A 21,170-nucleotide genomic window follows, 5' to 3' on the forward strand; every position below is an offset into this window, starting at 1 on the left:
GACTAGCCCATCTTCTCATGGGAGGAGGGGGGGGGGGGTTCTCAGGGTTTTCTTTATTTTCAAAAGCACTTAGTGAATGGCAGTTGCTCCGCCCAACTGCCAAAGAAGTGTACGGTGAGCAGGGAGGCTGGCCAGCATCGGTGGATAAATCTTTTTCAGGAAGTGTATTTTTGAAGAATAAAGGCCATGCTGAGAATCCCCTATGGAGAGATGGGCTAGCCCAAAACCTGTTGGTAATGTCAGATTTCTACTACTTACTGTAAGTGACAGCAACATAGGAGAGAAATAATTTATGGCTCATTTTACTCAGGAAGAAATGTACTTCTTATTTGCGACATTGCGACATTGCGACAGTTCCTCTTTAAGCTGTGTATAATTCAGTCTTATTTTAATTTACATTTGCTCATCAAGCTTAAAGGGAACCTGAACAGCATAAAAATATTTGAAATAAAGACATGATGCACCTGTAAATGAATATTACATACTTACCTTGCTGTCAGTTCCGCCATGCTCACTATTTTCATCTAAAATCAATTCCTTTCAGTTCTGACAAGATTTTGTTAGAACTGAAATGCTGTATATCAGTTGCTTTCAGCTATATATCAGTTGCTGCCAGTTAAAACTGAAAGCACAACTGATGTGCAAGGTAATGTCCATGTTTCCCTATGGCTCAAGTAGGTGATATTACAGTTTAACAGAGCGCTGACCCAGAAACTGTTACAGGTTCATTGCCATTTGTAAAATAGAGGACAGACACGTCCATTGATCACAGTGGACACGCATGGTGGCGGGAGAGGAGAAATAAATTGATGAGCAGAGGAGGTAAGTATGACTTGTACAGGTCCTTCTAAAAAAATTAGCATATTGTGATAAAGTTCTTTTGCAGGTGTTTAGAGTTAATTAGTTGATTCAGATGATTAGGTTAATAGCTTTTCATGATATGCTATTTTTTTTAGATAGGAATTTTGGGTTTTCATGAGCTGTATGCCAAAATCAACAATATTAAAACAATAAAAGGCTTGGAACTACTTCCGTTGTGTGTAATGAATCTAAAATATATGAAAGTCTAATGTTTATCAGTACATTACAGAAAATAATGAACTTTATCACAATATGCTATTATTATTTTTAGAAGGACCTGTATATGTTTATTTTGACTTTTCATTTTCAGTTCAGTTTTGCTTTAAGAACCACTTTTAATTTATGATGGTTCTGAAATTTGCATTGTGCTGATTTATAAATCAGCAGTAATTGAGCACATAAACACTATAGAAGTCATTTTCGCACACTACATTAGATGCAGTCTATTTCAGTTTCATGAAACTAAATGCAGAGCAGAAAAAAATGTTGCCCAAGTCTTCTGTGCAGTGTCTGTCTTATGTCATTGGCATAACACGTTTAGTCAATCATTTGAAACAAGCATTTTAATGTATTCATATTTGAAAAAACATGTGACAATTTGATTGAATGCTAATTATAGTTCAGTATTTTACAAAAAAAACCTGGTCTGATTAAAGCTATAATTTTTCTATCCATTTACTATTATAATGCAATATCTAATTTAAAAAATGTGATTAATTAAATGATCAACATACTTCACATCAGCAAAAATGAGAATGAAAGTTTTTGAAAGGCAGAAACTAATTACTTTATCTCTTTTATTTCTTTCATTTTAGCATTGTAGTAGCAATACATCAAATTGCAGATTACAAAGTATAAAATATGTGCACCACTAGACTGAAGACAGAGTTCAATTATATTTGCAGAATTATTTCCAGGTTGATTTGTGGTGTTTCAAATAATTGGTGGGTAAGGAGCAGACATGACACATTGGAAATCTATTGGGCTCAACATTTCTGCAGTTATTTTAGCATGTTAAAGCCCAGGTGGTTCAGGGGGGCCATCAGGCTTTAAAGGGACTCCGAGCAGTGCAGAAACTATGGAAAGATGCATATCATTTTAAAGCTCTCTTTCTCCTCTTTCCAATGATATATAAACCACCATCCTACGTCTTTTAGTTTTCGCTATTTTCGCGATTGAAATTGCCGCGGCCGCGATTTCGATCATTTTAAAGCTCTCTTTCTCCTCTTTCTGACGACACCTAAATCGATGCCCTACGCCTTTTAGTTTTCTCTATTTTCGCGATCGAAATCGCGGCCGCGGCAATTTCAATCGCGAAAATAGCGAAAACTAAAAGGCGTAGCGTGTTGGTTTATATATCATTGGAAAGAGGAGAAAGAGAGCTTTAAAATGATGTGCATCTTTCCATAGTTTCTGCACTGCTCGGAGTCCCTTTAAAAGTATCAGTAGGGACACCAAATATTGGTCCAGCATCTCTCTATGGGCCCGGATCCAATTCACCTTTTCCCCTTAGTTATCTCCTTGTTTATATATATATATATATATATATATATATATATATATATATATATATATATATATATATATATATATATATATATATATATATATATATATATATATATATGTGTGTGTGTTCTGTTTAAAATACCTGTTTTAAATTGAACTATCCAAAAAGTGGGTGAAAAGTACTGTCAAAATTATTCTGAATATTTTCTTGCTTGATGTTGTCTGAAAGGGCATTTTATTCATACTATGTTGAAATATAATTTAGGAGAAAAAGTGAATTAGATCAGGCCCAATAACTTTAAGCTTTACTGCCTGTGTGGTTGACACCAAATATGGTGGAATTGTAAATGGCTTGAAGGGGACATTTTTATATGCAATTGATGTGTTCTCATTAAAAAGTATCTATTTTTTTTCTTTTGCTGTTGTTCTCTTTATACTTTTACTAGATCACTACAATATACTATTCCACATTCAGTCATCTTGACATCCATCATCCTGTTGTAATTGTGCATAAATATTTTAAAAACAATTATTAATAGAGAACTCCACATACCGGTATTCTTCAGAATTTAAAATATCCAAAGCTCTTGGTCAGACACAAGCGAAGCAATTTTACCAACAATGCAAGATATTTTGCTTTTATTTCAATATAGTGAAAATGATGTGTGTATATATTCAATGGAACTTTGTTACAACATGCCAGGTAAAATATATATATATCTTTGTTGCTCCTCGGTAATGAAAAGGTATTTTATTTTGAAAATGCATCTTGGTAGATATTTCACTCCTCTCATTACAGAATATAAGATCTCCAGGTTCAGGAAGGTGGTATGTTCTAGTGGGTGATTCCCTACTGAGATTCATAATTCATCAATCTGGGTCTTGCAGTAAACAACTGTTGAAAAACACAGAGTTTTCTGTTATGTTCCTTTTAGCAATTTGTAATCACAAAAGGGAAACAATAAGCAAAGAAAGAAAGAAAGAAAGAAGATACCTGAATAAGTAGTAAAAAAAAGTTAGAAAAAGGAAGAAGAGTACAAATTCCAGAGACCCATTTGCCTCTCTTAATAAAAACAATAGAAAAAAAGTAAAAAATTAGATATTTAATTTTGGAGAGGGAAGCCTCCGGATCCTAATCCCCAAAGCACAGGTCAATAACATAACATTTGCCATTGTGTGCAAGTGCACTAACGGCTTGCCGGCTCCGGGGGAAAAAGCCAAGCCTGATTGGGTCTGCTCTATTGCACAGGTGCAGATGATTGCATCTTTACAGTGGAGTGAACCCAATCAGGCTCGGCTATTTCCGCTGGAACCCATGTAGAAAGCCGCATGCACGCACTGCCAACATGCACCAACAAAGGAATTTTCGGGAGAGCCGGTGCTGGATCCCCTCTGCTGAGGAGAACAGGGAAAGCCTCTTTAGGATCCAGAGACTTCCCTTTCTTGAGGTAAGTACCCTCTAGGGGCACTTTTTTTTCCTTCACGTATGCTTAAAGTGAGGAGGTTTAAATAAAAAATTAAATATCTATGCATAAAAGAGGAAAGGAATACGGAAGCAGCTCGGGATGACCCAAAACCACTAGGAAAGTATGGGGAAACAAAAGAGGCCGTAAAGTCCTCCTACTAAAAAGCAATGCTTAGTGTGGTTTGCCTTCTTAAAACATAAGGTGGTAAATTTGTAGAGGAGTTGATTGGCACTAAATTGCTGGCAATGCTGGAAGGAGCAGGTGCAATGGTCGTGCCTCCAGACATGCAGCTTTAGATTAAAGCGGAATATAACCCTGCATTTCAACTTTGCTCTAAAACATTATTTACAGCATATTATATGCAAAAAGCATTTTTTTTTACTAGACCAGCATTGAAATGGGTTAAACACAGAGGTTTAAAGTTCTGTGGAGAAGTTCAGATTGTTACATTCTATTTAGTTATATGTATCTATTGAGAACTGTTACACACTCTTTGGCTGTCCTCCAACTCCTTCTCAGTGAGAGAGATGAGTCACATTCAACACTTAGATACATTTATGTAAACAAAATGCATCTATGTCAGCTTCAGATGCGTCTGCAGAAATCTCCAGGAACTTTAAAGCCCTGTGTAACCCTTCCAATGCTGGTCTAGTAAGAAAAAAAATGCTGGTTGCATATAATATACTGTAAATAATGTTTTAGAGCAAAGTTGAAATGCAGTGTTATATTCCGCTTTAAGTAGTGGAGAGGAACAGAATCTGGGTACTAACCAGCCGTTCAATAGCACCTTTAATTCACCCCAACAACCATGACAGTAAATACAGTGTAGATGGCCTGACTTCGTCAGAGGCGGGTGTTAACCTGTGAAACGGCTGTCAGACCATCTACACTGTATTTACTGCCGGGTTTGTTGGGTCGCTATTTAAAATAAATTTAAAAAAAGATTAGAAACTGGAAATCATGCTGCCCTTTTTAGCATCATTGCCCACACTCTTCTTGGTAATAATTTCATTCACAATACCAAAATACCACTCACCTTAGCATCTGTATTGACTATTCCCAGGGAGGGTTGAAAAACGCTGGTATTGGATGTCACTGATGCTAAAATAAGCAAAACAAATTAATTTAAAAACTAAGACTTTTCTACTAGCACAAATATTACTTGTGTCTACGAAGACACAATTGTCTCTGAAAGTACCTTGAAACTATCAAAAACAATTAGTAGTGATCATTGCTTACTCTGTATACTATATTTCAACAATAGCACTGTTTGTTGCACAGTCTTTAGAGGCAATTACTAGTACTACAATTTGAGGGATGATGGATGCCTTTTTCAGATGTGTTTCTGTTTTATTTATTAGATGTTTGATAACATTTTTGGGAGCTTTAAAGTGACTCTGAAGCGAGGTTGCAAAACGAGGGCTTTAGACCCCTCAAATCCCCGGGGGCAATCCGGCCAGCACTTCCTGAAAGAGGCAGAGCTTTTAGCTGCAGCTCTGCCTCTACTGATGTCAATCGCCACGGATCGCCACCTCTCGCCACCCTTCTCACTCTTCCTTCACAGAGAGGGGCGGTGAGAGGCGGAGATCCGCACAGCGATTGACGTCAGGAGAGGGAGAGCTACAGCAGAAAGATCTGTCTCTCAGGGCAGCACAATCCATGACCAAGATGGGCGTGGATGTTTGCCCCGAGATTTGGGGCGTCTAAAGCCCTTGTCTTGCGGTGGGGTTGTGGAGTACTGAAGTAAACTAGAAGGTAAAAATAGCAATTTTTGTTCGCTTCAGTCTCTCTTTAAGCTGTTTGTTTGTATTATAGGAGGTTCAATGATTTGAAACAGAGACAGAGCTTTCTGATACTGGGACCTACATTTCACCTGAGGATAAGTTAGCCATGAAAAGGTATTATTTTAGCAATATATTGTTTTTTTTTTTTTTACTATATTTTAATAAACCCTTAGCTATCACAGTCTTTAGACCCTCCAAATCCCGGGGCAAACATCCACGACTGTCTTGGTCATGGATTGTGCTGCCCTGAGAGGCAGAGCTTTCTTCTGTAGCTCTGCCTCTCCTGACGTTAATCGCTGTGCAGATCTCTGCCTCTTCCTGCCCCTCTTTGTGAAGGAAGAGGGAGCAGGGTGGGGAGAGGCGGCGATCCGCGGCGATTACCATCAGTAGAGGCAGAGCTGCAGCTAAAAGCTCTGCCTCTTTCAGGGAGCGCCGGCCAGATTGCCCCCCCCCCCCGGGATTTGAGAGGCCGCAAAATGATGGCTTTAGACCCCTCAAATCCCCGGGGGGCAATCTAACAATCCAACGCTCAACCGCAGGGATGTGCTCACAAGTCATTACGAGTAACTAGCTACTCAAATCCATGATTCTGATGAGGAGTAATTGCTTCAGGTGTGCGGCTGGGAGAAAGGGGGTCAATTACCCAGCTGTACGCCCCCTCTATGCATATCACAGCCTCACACACGTCCAATGGGACGCCTTCCACGACTCAGTACCGTGCATTTTCTCCTTCGGCCTGAGCAGCGAGCAACTAAGTAAATAACCTACTCTCTCCCAGTCACACACCTGAAGCAATTACTCCTCATTAGAATCATGGATTCGAATAGCTAGCTACTTGTAATGACTCGTGAGCTCATCTCTGTGCTCAAGTATCTCAAGTTTCTCCATCAATGCAGCAAGTTAAAACTACTATGTGCAATTTAAGAAACTTGCAAGTTTGAAGAAAAGTATATCTGGATACCCCATTAATAGCCATGATCACATACGCTTATTGTCTAAGGATCATACTTATTAATATTAATTTTATAAAATGGTGATGGTGAATACTTATGACATGTAATATATACCAGTATACACAAATTACAACATATTACCCTATCAAAATAGCCCAAGTCAGAAGTCAGAACTGTTGGCCGCTGTTCGGCCAGGCCATGCTTTAAATAGTGCTGGTAGGCAAAGCAAGGTACTGCGCCCTTTGAACATGTTGTAATTTGTGTGTTCCGTATATTACACATTATCACTCACTGCACTGTATCCATTGCACTCCTGATGAGTCCCTTTGAGGTAAAACATGTTAAGTGGGGTGTTAGTGTCGCTGCATATATGAGCACATTTTTTGTTTGTTCAACCCAGCTGCAGGGTGTGACCTCGTGCTGACCTCTATATGAGTGAGGATTGGTACGGCTCGCTTTAATACTTGCTACCAACCTTATGTTAGTCTCATAGGGGATTAAGGAATAGCAACACCCCTTCCCTGTTAGAAATATATGGGGGTGGTGGGGATCGATCAGGACCTCCCTGACATATCCCCTCCATTACTACTAGTGACACAGGGTTTATACTATGTAGGGGCACGTCCTTTGGTGAATTTAACCTCTTGAAACAAAGTGTTTCATTTTAATATATTAATAAAATTATAATTTTTATATGATTGTCCATTTGGACACAGTGTTGCATTAAATTTACATGAGAGCTGGAATTAACAGCCTCTTATTGAACATCTGTACCTTTAAAGGAAACCTGAGATGAACAGGTACCTTTAAAATATACATACCCCCCCCCCCCCCGGAGTGTATGCCAACAGAGGGAAAACACAGGCAGAGAGAGGGCGGGCTTGAGCAGATTGCTCTCACAGATAGGGAGAACACAGGCAGAGAGGGGGTGGGCTTGAGCAGACTGTTCTCACAGATAGGGAGAACACAGGCAGAGAGGGGGCGGGCTTGAGCAGACTGCTCTCACAGATAGGGAGAACACAGGCAGAGAGGGGGCGGGCTTGAACAGACTGCTCTCACTGCTATAGAGCTTCCTGATAAAGCAGCTGACTGAGAGCTCAGTTGGTGTTTTTTTTTACAGGATTACAAGCTCACAGGGCAGATCAGAAAGAAACAGACAGCAGGTTAAGTGTCTGTTCTCATGTCCCTACTAGTATATAGTATTAATTAAAGTAGGTTGCTTCGTCTCTGGTACACTTTAAGTATATGTGACTTGCTATACTAAACTATAAACAGTGCTTTACCTCCCCTGGTCTTGTCTGTGTCTGGTTTACTGATACTTCTGGCATAAGGGTCCTTTTCAGAGTCATCCTGATACCAACACAGCTCTGGCTCCCCAATCAGCCTAATTTCAGAAGAACAAAAATATGAGAAGATTCCAGAAATGTACAGCTACATTTCCATAATTTTTTTTTTTTTAATCTTCAATCTCCTTGCTTGTTTGGGAAGCCCAGTAGCTTATTTTCACTTAAGGTTTTATTTAAAGCACATCTAAACTAAACTGAAAAAATAAACTTTAACTTACCTGGGGCTTCCTCCAACCCCCTGTAGTGTGTCAGGTCCCTCGGCATCCTCTGGGCGACGTCCATTGCACCATTGGCAGCTCCAAAATGTCTTGCAACTGGAGCTCCAGTCATGCCGACTGTGGATGTGCGGTCCTGTCTCCGTGAACTCCACAATTGTGCTCCCATCACTGAGAGCATCTGCGCATGTGCAGTTCTCAAAATAATTAACTGTGCATGCGCAGAATACCGGAGCATGATCTTGAAGTGCACGCAGGCAGGACCATGCATGCAAAGTAGAGCTCCAGTTGCAGGAATTTAAGAGCTGACAGTGAAAGAATGGTGGGAACCCAAGGTACCTGGCAGAATAGGGGTGGAGGGGGTCTGGAAGATGTCCCGGGTATTCTAAAAATCCCCAGTTTGTGATACTGTTCAGGTGTGCTTTAAGGCAGTGTTTCTCAACATTTTATTGGTATGTACCCCTTTTAAAACCCTGTACTCACCAAGTACCCCCTGGCATAGTAAACTTTATCACAAGTACCCCTTGACAAATATATTTTTAATCATAGTACATAATAATTGGTTCTAAACCATTTCCAAGCATTTATTATTGCTTTTAATTAGCTAAAATACTGACTTGGTGTTGTTTATATAGGATTTATCATAATCTAAAACTCTAAATTTGTTATACTTGGTTAATTATATCAAGCCCGAGTACCCCCTGGACCCATCAGAAGTACCCCCTGGGGTACGCGTACCACACGTTGAGAACCTAGGCTTTAAGGTATGTGGAAACCCAAATATTATTTTTGCAGTTGATGCAATCCTTAACATTTTAATTAGAGCATTTATTTTAAGTTCTATGTACATTTTTATATTAAAAAAAGATATCTGTGGATTACATAATTATAATATATTTTGATCAAATTACAATGCATAATTTCTCTTCATTGGCAATGCAATCATTTTATATTAGCTTGCTGAAAATGATTGATATTGCTCTAAATATTGCCCACTTGTGTGTACATCACTCGTTCCCTTATTTTACCATAAATGCTTGCTCCCGTGCCCTATTTCCTCAATATAAATACTGTATTTACTTGTGTATAGACAAGTCGAGTCAGTTGTGGGGGCCCCCCAGAGCATCCCGCACCCCAATTAGATTAATACAGGCCAGGGGCAATAGTCACGTAAGCCCCACCACCATCGCCATATGCACAATTGGATTCTATGTGATGTTATCTATGTTACCCTCCCTAGTGGCGCTAGTAGATTGTAATGTGCCAAACCTTTGATATTGCCTCCGTGCCCTCCGTATGTCCCTGTCGGAATTTGCAGAGCAGCGTGCACATCTTATTTGCTGAGCCCCACGGCTTGGATGCCGTTATAGTGTCAGTTGCAGACTCATTGTTATGATGCCACATAAGAGGTTTGGCACATTACAATCTGGCAGCGCAGGAGGGATAACATAGATAACATAGATTCCAATTGTGAACATGGCAATGGCAGTAGGGATGGGGCTTACGCAGTGATTACAGCCAGCCTGTATTATTCACATTGGGGTGCGGGGTGCACTGAAGGGGCCACACAGGGAGAAGGGGGTGAACACAGCCACCAAATGTGCCATCTTTTCATCACTGTGCACATGGTAGTGTGAGCCTTTAACCTCCCTGGCGGTATGATTATTTCCAGATTTTAAGGTCTTTTCCAAATGTTTCATACCCTAAAAACAGGAAAAAATCATGACGCCAAAAGCCAGAAGCAGCCCCTGCACTTACTCACCTCCCTGAAATCCAGCACTGCAATTTTCCCTACATCCTTCGAGTGGCACTGTAACCCTGTAGTGAGATCACTGACAACAATCTCACCAGAGTGATTCAGAGCCTCTGTGGGGAGGAAGAAGAATCGCTGGCTGTGTCTGGATCCCCTGTGAGGTGGGTAAAAAAGCCGCTGTGCGGCATTGCTCTGCATTGAGCTCCCGGGCGGCTAGCCCGAGCATAGCTCGGCGCTACCGCCAGGGAGGGTAAAATTTGCCACTGCCCTTACTATACGGCTAGTTCCAGCACTCAAATCAACATGCTGCTAACACAGCCATTTCTTGCACCCAGGGTCGGGCCAAGACAGAGGCAAGAAAGGCTCCAGCCTCAGGGTGCAGTGTAGGAGGGGGCACACAAGTCATTCAGTTATCATTCCCCTATTGTGTTTGAAGCAGAGAAAACCCAGAAAAGGGCATATATGGCAGTGACTGCAGGCCAGATAACTAGAGATTAAGGTGTTGGGGGTGGTTGGGGGCCCTGGGGTGCCTCTTAGTCTAATAGCAATCAGTGTGTGACAGCTGGGGTGGGAGGGATGGAGGGGCACATTTTGGTGTCTCTGCCTTGGGTGCTGGAGGACCTTGTCCCGGCTCTGCTTGCACCTGCCAAAGTGTCCGTTTTTTTTTGTCAAATATCAGAGCAGAAACATTCATAAACTGCTCAGTAACTGCTCATGTATGTATAGGGAAATTAAGCCTGCATTGGTTAAAACTGTATGTCCCATGCTTTATTGATTAATTAAAAAAATAATAGATTTGATTTTCCTAAAAAAAAAATTGCAGGCTAACCCTATCAGCTTATACTCGAGGCAATAATTTTTCCAGGTTTTCAAGGTAAAATGTGGGGGATCGGCTTTTACTCAGGTCAGTAATGTGGATGTGTATAGAACTACTTTTAAATCTTACTCTTCATCATTGGGAGATTATAAAATTTAGTTTGCACCAGTTTAACATTTTTAACGTGTATTTTTTGTTATTTTCAAATAAAATATAGATACTTACTTGAATTTGTCTGAGCGATGTTGGCGCCTGTGCGAGAAAAACACCAGAATTCCAATTATAATAATGAGAATTAACAAGCCGACAGTCACTCCAGCAATGACTCCAGCTTTGCTGATTGCATTCTGGCATCTATCTCCGGTGTACCAATATTGGTTTGATAATTCACAGCTGCAGAAAAATAAGGTTATACATTATAAGTGGAAGAACGACAACCATAAGTAATGGATTCAAGAAATATTGTAAAACATGGAAAAATGAGGAAAAGAAAGGTAAAATTATAAAATTAAATTGTTGGAAATATTCTCTCTGTCTAATGGTACTCTTAAGGTAGGTTCACACATCCAATCTTGATTGTCCAATTTTATTACTTCCATGTAGTATGAGTGTCAAAAGATTTTGAATAATATTCACAAATTGTGTATATAAGCTATGAGGTTTGTAAGCACCTCTAAGCTACATAAACTACACTGGCAAATGATTCCTCGGGCTAAAATTTGGGGAACGAAGTACAGACAAATCCTTAGCCTTGAGCCTAGTGATGTGTTGTGTTGCTATGGGGTGAGGGGAGAAGGTGAAGGGAAGGCTATCGGTGCACAACAGAGCAGCTTTAATAAGTTGGGGGGGATAATATCGTAATTTGTCAGACATGGGCATGGGCGGTCATTATGTATCTGTCATAACAGATCCTCGATTACTACTACTGATGCCAAAACAGGATTGATCAGCAGCTGCTGTACATACTGAACAACCATCAGCTGAAACAATCATTATAGACCATTTCGGCCAACGGTTATCATTAGTGTAGTGTTGCTCAGATACAATCCATGATTATGGCATAGCCGTGATTCACGAGCATTTTTTCACTTTCCAAAATTGTGATCCGAATCCGTGATCGGTAATCGATCATAGCAGTCAATCACAAATTCAGCCATTATTTCAAGTATTTGACCCCTGATCACAGCCATGATCACGGGAAAAATATCTGTGATTATCACCTGAAAACCCACTGACTTTAGCGGTTAATAGTGGTGATCGGAAAGAGCAAATTCCGTTCCGCCGGAAATCGCGGATTCTGTCAGTGTTAAATTCCGTCGCTATGAAAATTCCGCTGGATTTTTACGAAATCCCGCAGAATTCCGGATTCCACCGGAAAAATTAAAATAATCGCAACAGCAACCTTATTTATCCTATATGGTATCCCATAGACCCTATTAACTGTTCCCTTTGTCCTTTTTCGCCTCCCTTCTCCTCTCCTCCTCCCGGAGGGAGTAGGGGCTCGTTTTCAAGGGAATTGTAGTATTTCAAAAGCCAGCTTACATACCTTGGCTGGGAATTGAACCCAGGTCTAAGTGCGTGGTAGGTAGCTCACTTCACCACTATACCACCACTACATGCTGAAGCCAGCCTAGCATGTACCATTATGATATATCCAAGAGAAAAATGAGCTTACTTAAGGATTTGTAGCATGTCAAAAGCCAACTCACATTGGCCAGGAATAGAACCCAGGCCTACCTCTCTGTAGGCTGCTATCCTAACTATTATAACACAAACACAACACACTACAATGCTACATGCGGAAGCCAGCCTAGCATGTACCATTATGATATATTCAAGAGAAAAATGAGCTTGCTTAAGGATTTGTAGCATGTCAAAATCCAACTCACATTGTCCAGGAATAGAACCCAGGCCTACCACTCTGTAGGCTGCTATCCTAACCATTATACCACAAACACAACACACTACAATGCTACATGCTGAAGCCAGCCTAGCATGTACCATTATGATATATCCAAGAGAAAAATGAGCTTGCTTAAGGATTTGTAGCATGTCAAAAGCCATCTCACATTGTCCAGGAATAGAACCCAGGCCTACCACTCTGTAGGCTGCTATTCTAACCATTACACCACCAACACAACACACTACAATGCTATATGCTGAAGCCAGCCTAGCATGTACCATCGTGATATATCCAAGAGAAAAATGATGTGGGTTCCCTCCTTTCAAACCTCTATAACCCCTTGCCACCGATGCAGGCTAGGATAGCCAGAATGCACAGCCTAGACCATGTGAGACCAATATGAGCTATACCAGCCTAAATGGTCCATGGTATGGGGGTCTCTGGAAGAGAGGGGCAGCCAAGCCTCCTTCTCTCACCAGGAACCCTTTTCCAGTTGATGATGTTCCTAGTCGGCACACCATCTGTAGTTTTGGGGTGCTTGACAAAGTGGCACAGGCAATGCCACGTCAAATACAAGTGAAGAAAATTATCAGCACACCTCTCTCTATTGCACACACTTTATTGTGCCAGTTGCCACAGGTTAGTCCCACAATTGTTTCGGGGCCCCCGAAACAATTGTTAGGCTAACCTGTGGCAACTGGCACAATAAAGTGTGTACTATAGAGAGAGGTGTGTTGACAATTTTCTTCACTTTTCCAGTTCATGGACACATCTCCCCCACCTCCAGTACCCAGGAGGCATCTGGCAGTGGCATCCAGTGGCATCTGGGAATCTCCTTTAAGAAGGGTACCCCCAAGATGCTCACCACCTCTCAAGGTAAAATGAGTATAGTGGTACAACAACAATGAGAAAAGTCCTTCAATATTCTTAATTAACCAAAATTACCTTGAATTCATATTCCCAGGACAATATTCTTGGAAATGATGCAATGAAGATACCTTGAGTGAAGATCTTCATACACCCGCCACCACACACAACACTCCCTTTGCAGTTCTCAGCCAGTGATGGGCCGAAATTTTGCATTTTTGCATCGTAATTGTAATGCAAAATTTCAGGGAAAATCGTAATTGATTTCGTACGTAATAGTAGTATTTCATAATTTTCCGTAATTTTTGCATAATTTCCATGCAATTACGTGAAATGTTGTGCCGACTTTGGCAGTTAATAGCAAAGCCCCCATATATGCTATTGTCACCAAAATGAGTACATATGTTAAGGAGAATATTGGGTACAAGTCAAAAAATAATTTTTTAAGAAGACCTTGTAGTTTTTGAGAAAATCGATTTTAAAAATGCAAAGAAAAATGGTTTTAAACTCATTTTTCCAAGTTTAAAAACCATTTTCTTTGCGTTTTTTAAATCAATTTTCTCAAAAACTATATGGTCTTTTTGGAAAAAAAATTTTTTTATCTTGTACCCCGTATTCCCTTTAAAGAGAATCTGTATTGTTAAAATCGCACAAAAGTAAACATACCAGTGCGTTAGGGGACATCTCCTATTACCCTCTGTCACAATTTTGCCGCTCCTCGCCGCATTAAAAGTGGTTAAAAACAGTTTTAAAAAGTTTGTTTATAAACAAACAAAATGGCCACCAAAACAGGAAGTAGGTTGATGTACTGTATGTCCACACATAGAAAATACAACCATACACAAGCAGGCTGTATCCAGCCTTCCTTTTGAATCTCAAGAGATCATTTGTGTGTTTCTTTCTCCCTGCAGTTCTCATGCACTGAAGTTTCAGGCTGCTCTTTTTTCTCCTGCAAACAGCTTTGCCGTTGTCTGTAATTCTTCAGTATGTGAAAGCCCAGCCAGCTCAGAGGATGATTTATCCAGCTTGTAAAAGATAAGAGAGAAGAGAGAATCTGCCCTAACCTAAATAATACACAGGCAGTGTGCATAGAGAGGCCTGGAAGTGGGAATTCATAGCAGAACCACAACACTGAAGAACTTGGCAGCCTTCCAGACACAGGCTGACAAGTCTGACAAGGGAAAGATACATTGATTTATTACAGAGACTGTGATAGCAGAAAGTGCTGCAGTAAGCCAGAACACATTAGAATAGCTTTTGGAACTTGTAGGATGATAAAAAACAGGATGCAATTTTTGTTACGGAGTCTCTTTAACATAGGTAGCAATTTTGGTGTCAGTAGCATGTATGGGGGCTTTGCTATTAACCTCCAAAGTTGGCACAAAATAACGTGAAATTTTGCGAAATTATGCAAATTTTTATGTGACATTATGGATGACTACGAAATCAATTTAGTTTGCAAATCGTAGTTACGTACAGGCGTAATTGCGACAATTTACATGAAATTTAGCGAAAACGTAATTTTGCTGATTATGATCATCACTGCTCTCAGCTATACTATGTATAGCTGAGAGCAAAAAACATCTTTTTGCTCTGAAGTTATTGCAACCCACTTGTGAGCATATTACGTACTATCGTACTTATTTCTCTTTATCCAGTGATACTGCACCATTGGGCTCCTAGTCTCTCTCATCCCACAGATACTTGGAGGTTATAGATAACCATCAAGGATTAACTTTTCTCCACTATAACAAAACATATTAGTTTCCAGATACCTTACTTCCTTGTCCGTTTCTGTGTTGACTGCTCCAGCCCTTATTTGTGACCTCTCCATTTGTGACCTCTTTGTGATGGGTACTGCATATATTCAGCTGCCACTGAGAAACACCCATTAATGACCTCAATTCACTAAGCTTTATCAAACACTTTACCGAACATTTGATAATTTACCTCATGAGTAAAATCTCATTTTGAATTCCCTAAGGTGTTATATATTTATTGAACATTTTATCGATAAAACATTCGATAAATATATAACACCTTCGTGAATTCAAAATGAGATTTTACCCATGAGGTCAAGTATCAAACGTTCGGTAAAGTGTTTGATAAAGCTTAGTGAATTGAGGCCACTGTCTGCAGTTATGTTTCTTGTCTTAGATGTAAGGGAAACTAACTATACTGTGGTTGTGACCTCAGTGAAATCTGAATCCTAACTAACCAGAGTGCAGAAACGTTCCAGTATTCTTCCTGATCTAGCATTGGTCTTTCACAAGTTCTAAGCTAGTATGCTAAGGAGGTGGCGTGATATGGATGGAGGGAGTGTGACAATAGGTGAGAGGAGCTTGGCTAAACTTTAATTCTAAGTTCCATTGACTTTGAAGACTCACTGGAGCTCAACAAATACCTCCAGGAAGGAACAGCAGCCTGTCCTGCAGGCTTACCACAAGTAAGATGTACAACATTAAACTATGGGATTGCTTTAAAATGCAATACAATGTCCCTTTAAATAAATTGTAACAATATGATACTCACTAGCACTGAGGACCTTTATTTGTGAGTGAACATTGCCCCTTATGGCAGTCTATAGCTTCTGGGTTCTCCGTGCTGCAGTTAGTGACACATAACAGTGTGTCTGTCCTGTTCATACCATAGTAATACTTTTTCAACCCTTCTGGGACACTAGTCATAGCGGAACACAATTCTGAAAAGACAAATGTTAGAATTCCATCAAAAAAGATAAACAAGACAAATGAAAAATGATGGTGATGATTTTTGATGATTAGACAATCATGAGGGACACATAGATTTCATTCCCCTCCCGTTATCTTGATATCAGTACAACATAAAATGTAATGTTCTATTGACAAATAGAACACACCTTTTAGTCTCTTTTTACATTTCTCTGAAGTGTCCTGCTGTCTACTGGTAATCTACAGAATGAAGGTCCCATCATGGCCCTCAGCCCCTCACACAAGTTAGGGAAATTCTTCAAGGTTAAAAACTTTTTCGGCACCTTCTTAACCTCCCTGGCTGTATGATACCTTCCTTATTTTGGGATCAAAATAAAATATAAGAGTAAACAGAGGCGCCAGCAGGATAAAAGGTACTAAAAAGTTTAAAATTCCTCAGGAGGTGGTGGTGGACTCGCCTCCTTGAAGTAGACAAGATACTGTCAGCTTTTTAACAACAACAGGTTTATTTATATACTCCAGACAACCATGCAACGCATTTCACAGGTATATTCCTGCTTCCTCAGGCAATAACACATAGGAGTACATGCAGTACAGTCTCCAGGTCATGATAAGCACCTCTAAGAGGCGCTTATCGCTTATCGTGACCTTGAGACTGTACTGCATGTACTCCTATTTGTTATTGCCTGAGGAAGCAGGAATATACCTGTGAAACGCGTTGCATGGTTGTCTGGAGTATATAAATAAACCTGTTGTTGTTAAAAAGCTGACAGTATCTTATCTACTTCAAGGAGGCAAGTCCACCACCACTTCCTGAGGAATTTTAAACTTTTTAGTACCTTTTATCCTGCTGGCGCCTCTGTTCACTCTTATATTACCAATAACCACCCCTGGTGGAGGGGTCGATCCTCATCTCTTTTTTTCCCTGATCTACAGAGAGCGACTTTTAATCCTGAGTGAGGACAGGTCTAATCTCCTCACCTGCCTGTACAGTGGTTACCTAGGAGGTAACCCACTTTTGTGAGTATATACACTATATACGTTTCAATTCCAGCCTATTGTTTTGCTTACTACACTATATTGGGCTCTCGGCATCCCCATTTTTGTTTATCGATACTCAAAATAAAATGTTTGCTCTAATGCATTAACCACTTGACAACTGAGGGGTTTTTACCCCTTTAGGACCAGAGCAATTTTCACCTGTCAGCGCTCCTCCCATTCTTTCGCCAATAATTTAATCACTACTAATCACAAAATGATCTACAGTGAGTTGCAAAAGTATTCGGCCCCCTTGAAGTTTTCCACATTTTGTCACCATAGTGACATTGTATTACACAGGGCGACTTTTTCTCAAAGTCAGCAGCTCCATTCAGCAGAAAAGGTCGCCCTGTGTAATACAATGTAACTATGGAAAGATGGATATCATTTTAAAGCTCTCTTTCTCCTCTTTCTGGCGACACCTAAACCACCACCCTACTACTTTTAGTTTTCTCTATTTTCACGATCGAAATCGCAGCCACTGCAATTTCGATTGTGAAAATAGCAAAAACTAAAAGGCGTAGGGCGGCGGTTTATATATTATTGGAAAGAGGAGAAAGAGAGCTTTAAAATGATATGCAGCTTTCCATAGTTTCTGCACTGCTCGGTGTCCCTTTAAGCTATTACAGCATGGCAAGTTAAAATTACTAACTAGTGAGGTAAACTACCGACTTGCCCGGAAACTACCTCAGTAAATGGAAATTCACAAAGATCAGAGCATGAAGTAAAACCAAATTAGTTATTCAGTATTTATTTCCAGCCTTGAGGTGTTGGTAACCAACAATCAGTACTTGGTAAAATGTTATAGGCAGAGAACACAGCCAATAGGAGGAATTACCCTGTCTTACTACTCCCTCCATTGGTTCTGATATACTGCTGGGCAGGACAAGTTTCTCTCCCCCAGGCAGCAGAAAATAGAGCAGGCACAGAATGCAGTTTCCCCTGCAGCCCTGTAGACTTCCACCCTTTAGACTCCTGCTCCAAGATGCCGAGGAGCAACTGGTGAGTACTTGATTAATCATGTGATGCTTGGTGTAATGGAGCGCACACACAGCCCAGAGTAGACGCAGGGGACAGCGTGCTTCTAAGCCCATAGCTATGCACCACCAGAAGTGAAGAGACGAAGATTTATATCCAGGTCAAGGGTCGCCGGGACACCGGCATGAATCTTCCATGAACGGCAGCAGACGGAGGGGGCAGGAGGAGGTCACAGTATGTACTTTTAACCCCCTACACACTGGACCTTTCTGTTTGTTCAGCTGTGGTATCCTTTAAAGGGACACTTAAGCCAGAAAAAAAAAAAGTTTTACTCACCTGGGGCTTCTACCAGCCCCCTGCAGCAGTCCTGTGCCCTCGCAGCCACTCACTAATCCTCTGGTCCCCCGCTGCCAGCTAGTTTCGTTTTTGCCGACAGGCCCGCATTCCCGACTGTACAAAGATACACATTGCCGCATTACCTACGCGTAGATATGCGGCAACGCGTATTTTTGTACGCCTTGCGGCACGCAATAGCTCCAATTACAGCCGGGAATGCGGAGAAAGCTACCCGTGGCCAGTCCTGTCGGGCCTGTTGGCAAAAACAAAACTAGCTGACAGTGGGGGACCAGAGGATTGGTGAGTGGCTGAGAGGGCACAGGACTGCGGCAGGGGTCAGGTAGAAGCCTATGGAAAGATGGATATCATTTTAAAGCTCTCTCTCTCCCCTCTTTCTGGAAACACCTAAACCGCGGCCCTACGCCTTTTAGTTTTCTCTATTTTCGTGATCGAAATCGCAGCCGCGGCAATTTCAATCGCGAAAATAGCGAAAACTAAAAGGCTTAGGGCCACGGTTTATATATCATTGGAAAGAGGAGAAAGAGAGCTTTAAAATTGTATGCAACCTTTCATAGTTTCTGCACTGCTCGGTGTCCCTTTAAGTGAATTAACATTTTTTTTTTTTTTTGCATTACCATATACGATAATGCTAGTGAATTGAGCCAGTACCACCAACATAATGCGTTGCCTCAAAATCTATCATTTGGGCAATGCTTTGACCTGATTGTCTTTTTATTGTATTTATTGTGTAATAGAGTAAAAAAAATACCTGTTAGGTCAGATGTTGCATTTATAAAGTCTGTGACATTAAAGCAGAAGGCATCTGTATCTGTAAAATAAAATGTTGAAAAAGCATTAATGTAATAATTTTGACTATTTGTCTTAATTTCATCAAGTCTTTCTTCAACTGCCAAAATGTTAGAAACGATATGCTTCTGCAAGATAAAAAACAGTAAACATTTCTATAGTGATGCAAAAACATTCTTCTAACTTGCAAACATCCAGTTTGTATTATAGCATTAAGCTAATCACATCGTCTAAGGGCCTGTTCACACTGGGGCGATTAGTGGCAAATTACCACTAATCGCAGAATCGCAGGTGATCGCTAGTGCATTTTTAATCGCTAGAGCAATAATAAGTATATGGCAGTGATCTTACTGTCGCATTTACCGGCAATTTGCGATTAGCGGTGATCACGAAACACGCTACATGCAGCATTTTCTCGCAATGTTTGAGCGATCATGATTACAATGCTAAAAAAAAGTGCTAATCACAATTGCTGAAAATCGCGAGAGTGTACAGTGATTTTACCGCGTTATTTAAGGTAAAATCACCAGCGCAAACCACTAGCACTAATCGCTAGCATTTTGCGTTTACAAGTAAGAATGGGCCCTTAGTTTACTGCTTTACAGTTAACAAGCTATTAACTGATTCTGGCAGTGTCCGTCTCTGCTCTGCCTCACATATATGTGCCCTACGCCAGTGTATATGTGGGTGTGTATGTGTCCCCGGGTGCCCTGTGCAGTAGAGGTTACCTGGCAGTGCCCGTCTCTGCTCTGCCTCACATACATGTGCCCTACGCCGGTGTATATGTGGGTGTGTATGTGACATCACACAGGCACCCACATATACGCTGGTAACCACCCGGGGCATGTGTATGTGAGGCAGCGCGGAGGCGGAGCCATTGGTGGACACAGACAGGTAACGTATACTGCACGTTACCATTATTTTCTGGTGAAACATTACTGCATTAATGTACCCCTGACGCCAGTATTTTTAATATGTTTTCCTCCCTGGTGCTGTGTGACTAGCAAACAGCATCATCCTCCCACCTCCAGCACACCCTGCGGCCCCCATTCTGACATCACATATGGGCAAGGAGGAAGTGGCAGTTCTTCCTCCCTGTGCCCATGCTCAACTCAGCCCCTTCCACCTGCCGCTTTACTTCCCGTTATGATCTGCTGCAGACAGTGCACAGGGGAGCTGCACTGTGTGCGGTCTTGTGGTGATTGAGGTTGGAAGGACATCCGACCTCAATAATCACAAGTCCGCACACAGCGCAGCTCCGCGGCCCGCTGCATGCAGTGTTTCATGAGCGGAACTAGAGTGGCAGGTGGAGGGGCTGCATTATGGATGGGCAGAGGGGACGGGGAACTGCCACTTTCTCCCCGTCCATACTTGACTAACATAATCGATATTAAAAATATTGTGACCAAGGTCTGGGTCAGGGGTACTTTAAGATTATTTTCATGGGGGGGGGGCACAGGTTTTCTTGCCTGGAGTGACAAAGTGGCTAGAGGCACCCCTGCATTTCTCTGTGTGAGACACTCCACAGCCCACTGACACCCAGAGCTGTGCATAATGTGATTTCTGCCCATTAGGGATTAAATCCCGACTTTACATCAATCTTTGGTGGGACTTGTGGCATGGATCCCCCTCTGGCATGCCACAGTCCAGGTGTTAGACCCCTTGAAACCACTTTTTCATCACTTTTGTGGCCAGAAACAGTCTTTGTAGGTTTTAAAATTCGCCTGCCCATTGAAGTCTATGGCAGTTCACCAGAGTCAAACAAAAACAACAAACACAGAACATTTATATCGCGCTTTTCTCCTGGCGGACTCAAAGCGCCAGAGATGCAGCCACTAGGACACGCT

General features: G+C 41.2%; 1 protein-coding gene across 1 annotated transcript; it reads right to left on the reverse strand.

Annotated features, from left to right (window-relative positions):
- Window positions 1-3,100: 3,100 nt before the first annotated feature.
- On the reverse strand, window positions 3,101-16,135 carry LOC137560954 (mucin-17-like). The gene is made up of 5 exons (XM_068272142.1): window positions 16,007-16,135; window positions 10,930-11,097; window positions 7,857-7,957; window positions 4,873-4,937; window positions 3,101-3,265 (listed from the first exon to the last, which is right to left on the reverse strand). The coding sequence occupies exons 1-5, from the start codon at window positions 16,117-16,119 to the stop codon at window positions 3,221-3,223; spliced, it is 492 nt and encodes a 163-aa protein (XP_068128243.1). The 5' UTR covers window positions 16,120-16,135; the 3' UTR covers window positions 3,101-3,220.
- Window positions 16,136-21,170: the final 5,035 nt, after the last annotated feature.

This window comes from Hyperolius riggenbachi, chromosome 3 (assembly GCF_040937935.1).
Source record: "Hyperolius riggenbachi isolate aHypRig1 chromosome 3, aHypRig1.pri, whole genome shotgun sequence".
NCBI classification, from domain to species: domain Eukaryota; kingdom Metazoa; phylum Chordata; class Amphibia; order Anura; family Hyperoliidae; genus Hyperolius; species Hyperolius riggenbachi.

Bases quoted from the DNA above. Each gene is read 5' to 3' on its own strand.
- LOC137560954 (XM_068272142.1), bottom strand. From the start codon at position 16,119: ATGAACAGGACAGACACACTGTTATGTGTCACTAACTGCAGCACGGAG. The intron at 11,098-16,006 runs GTGAGTATCATA...ATTTTTCTGCAG, and splicing joins AATAAAGGTCCTCAGTGCTA to CTGTGAATTATCAAACCAAT. The intron at 4,938-7,856 runs GTAAAGCACTGT...TGCTTATTTTAG, and splicing joins CACAGACAAGACCAGGGGAG to CATCAGTGACATCCAATACC.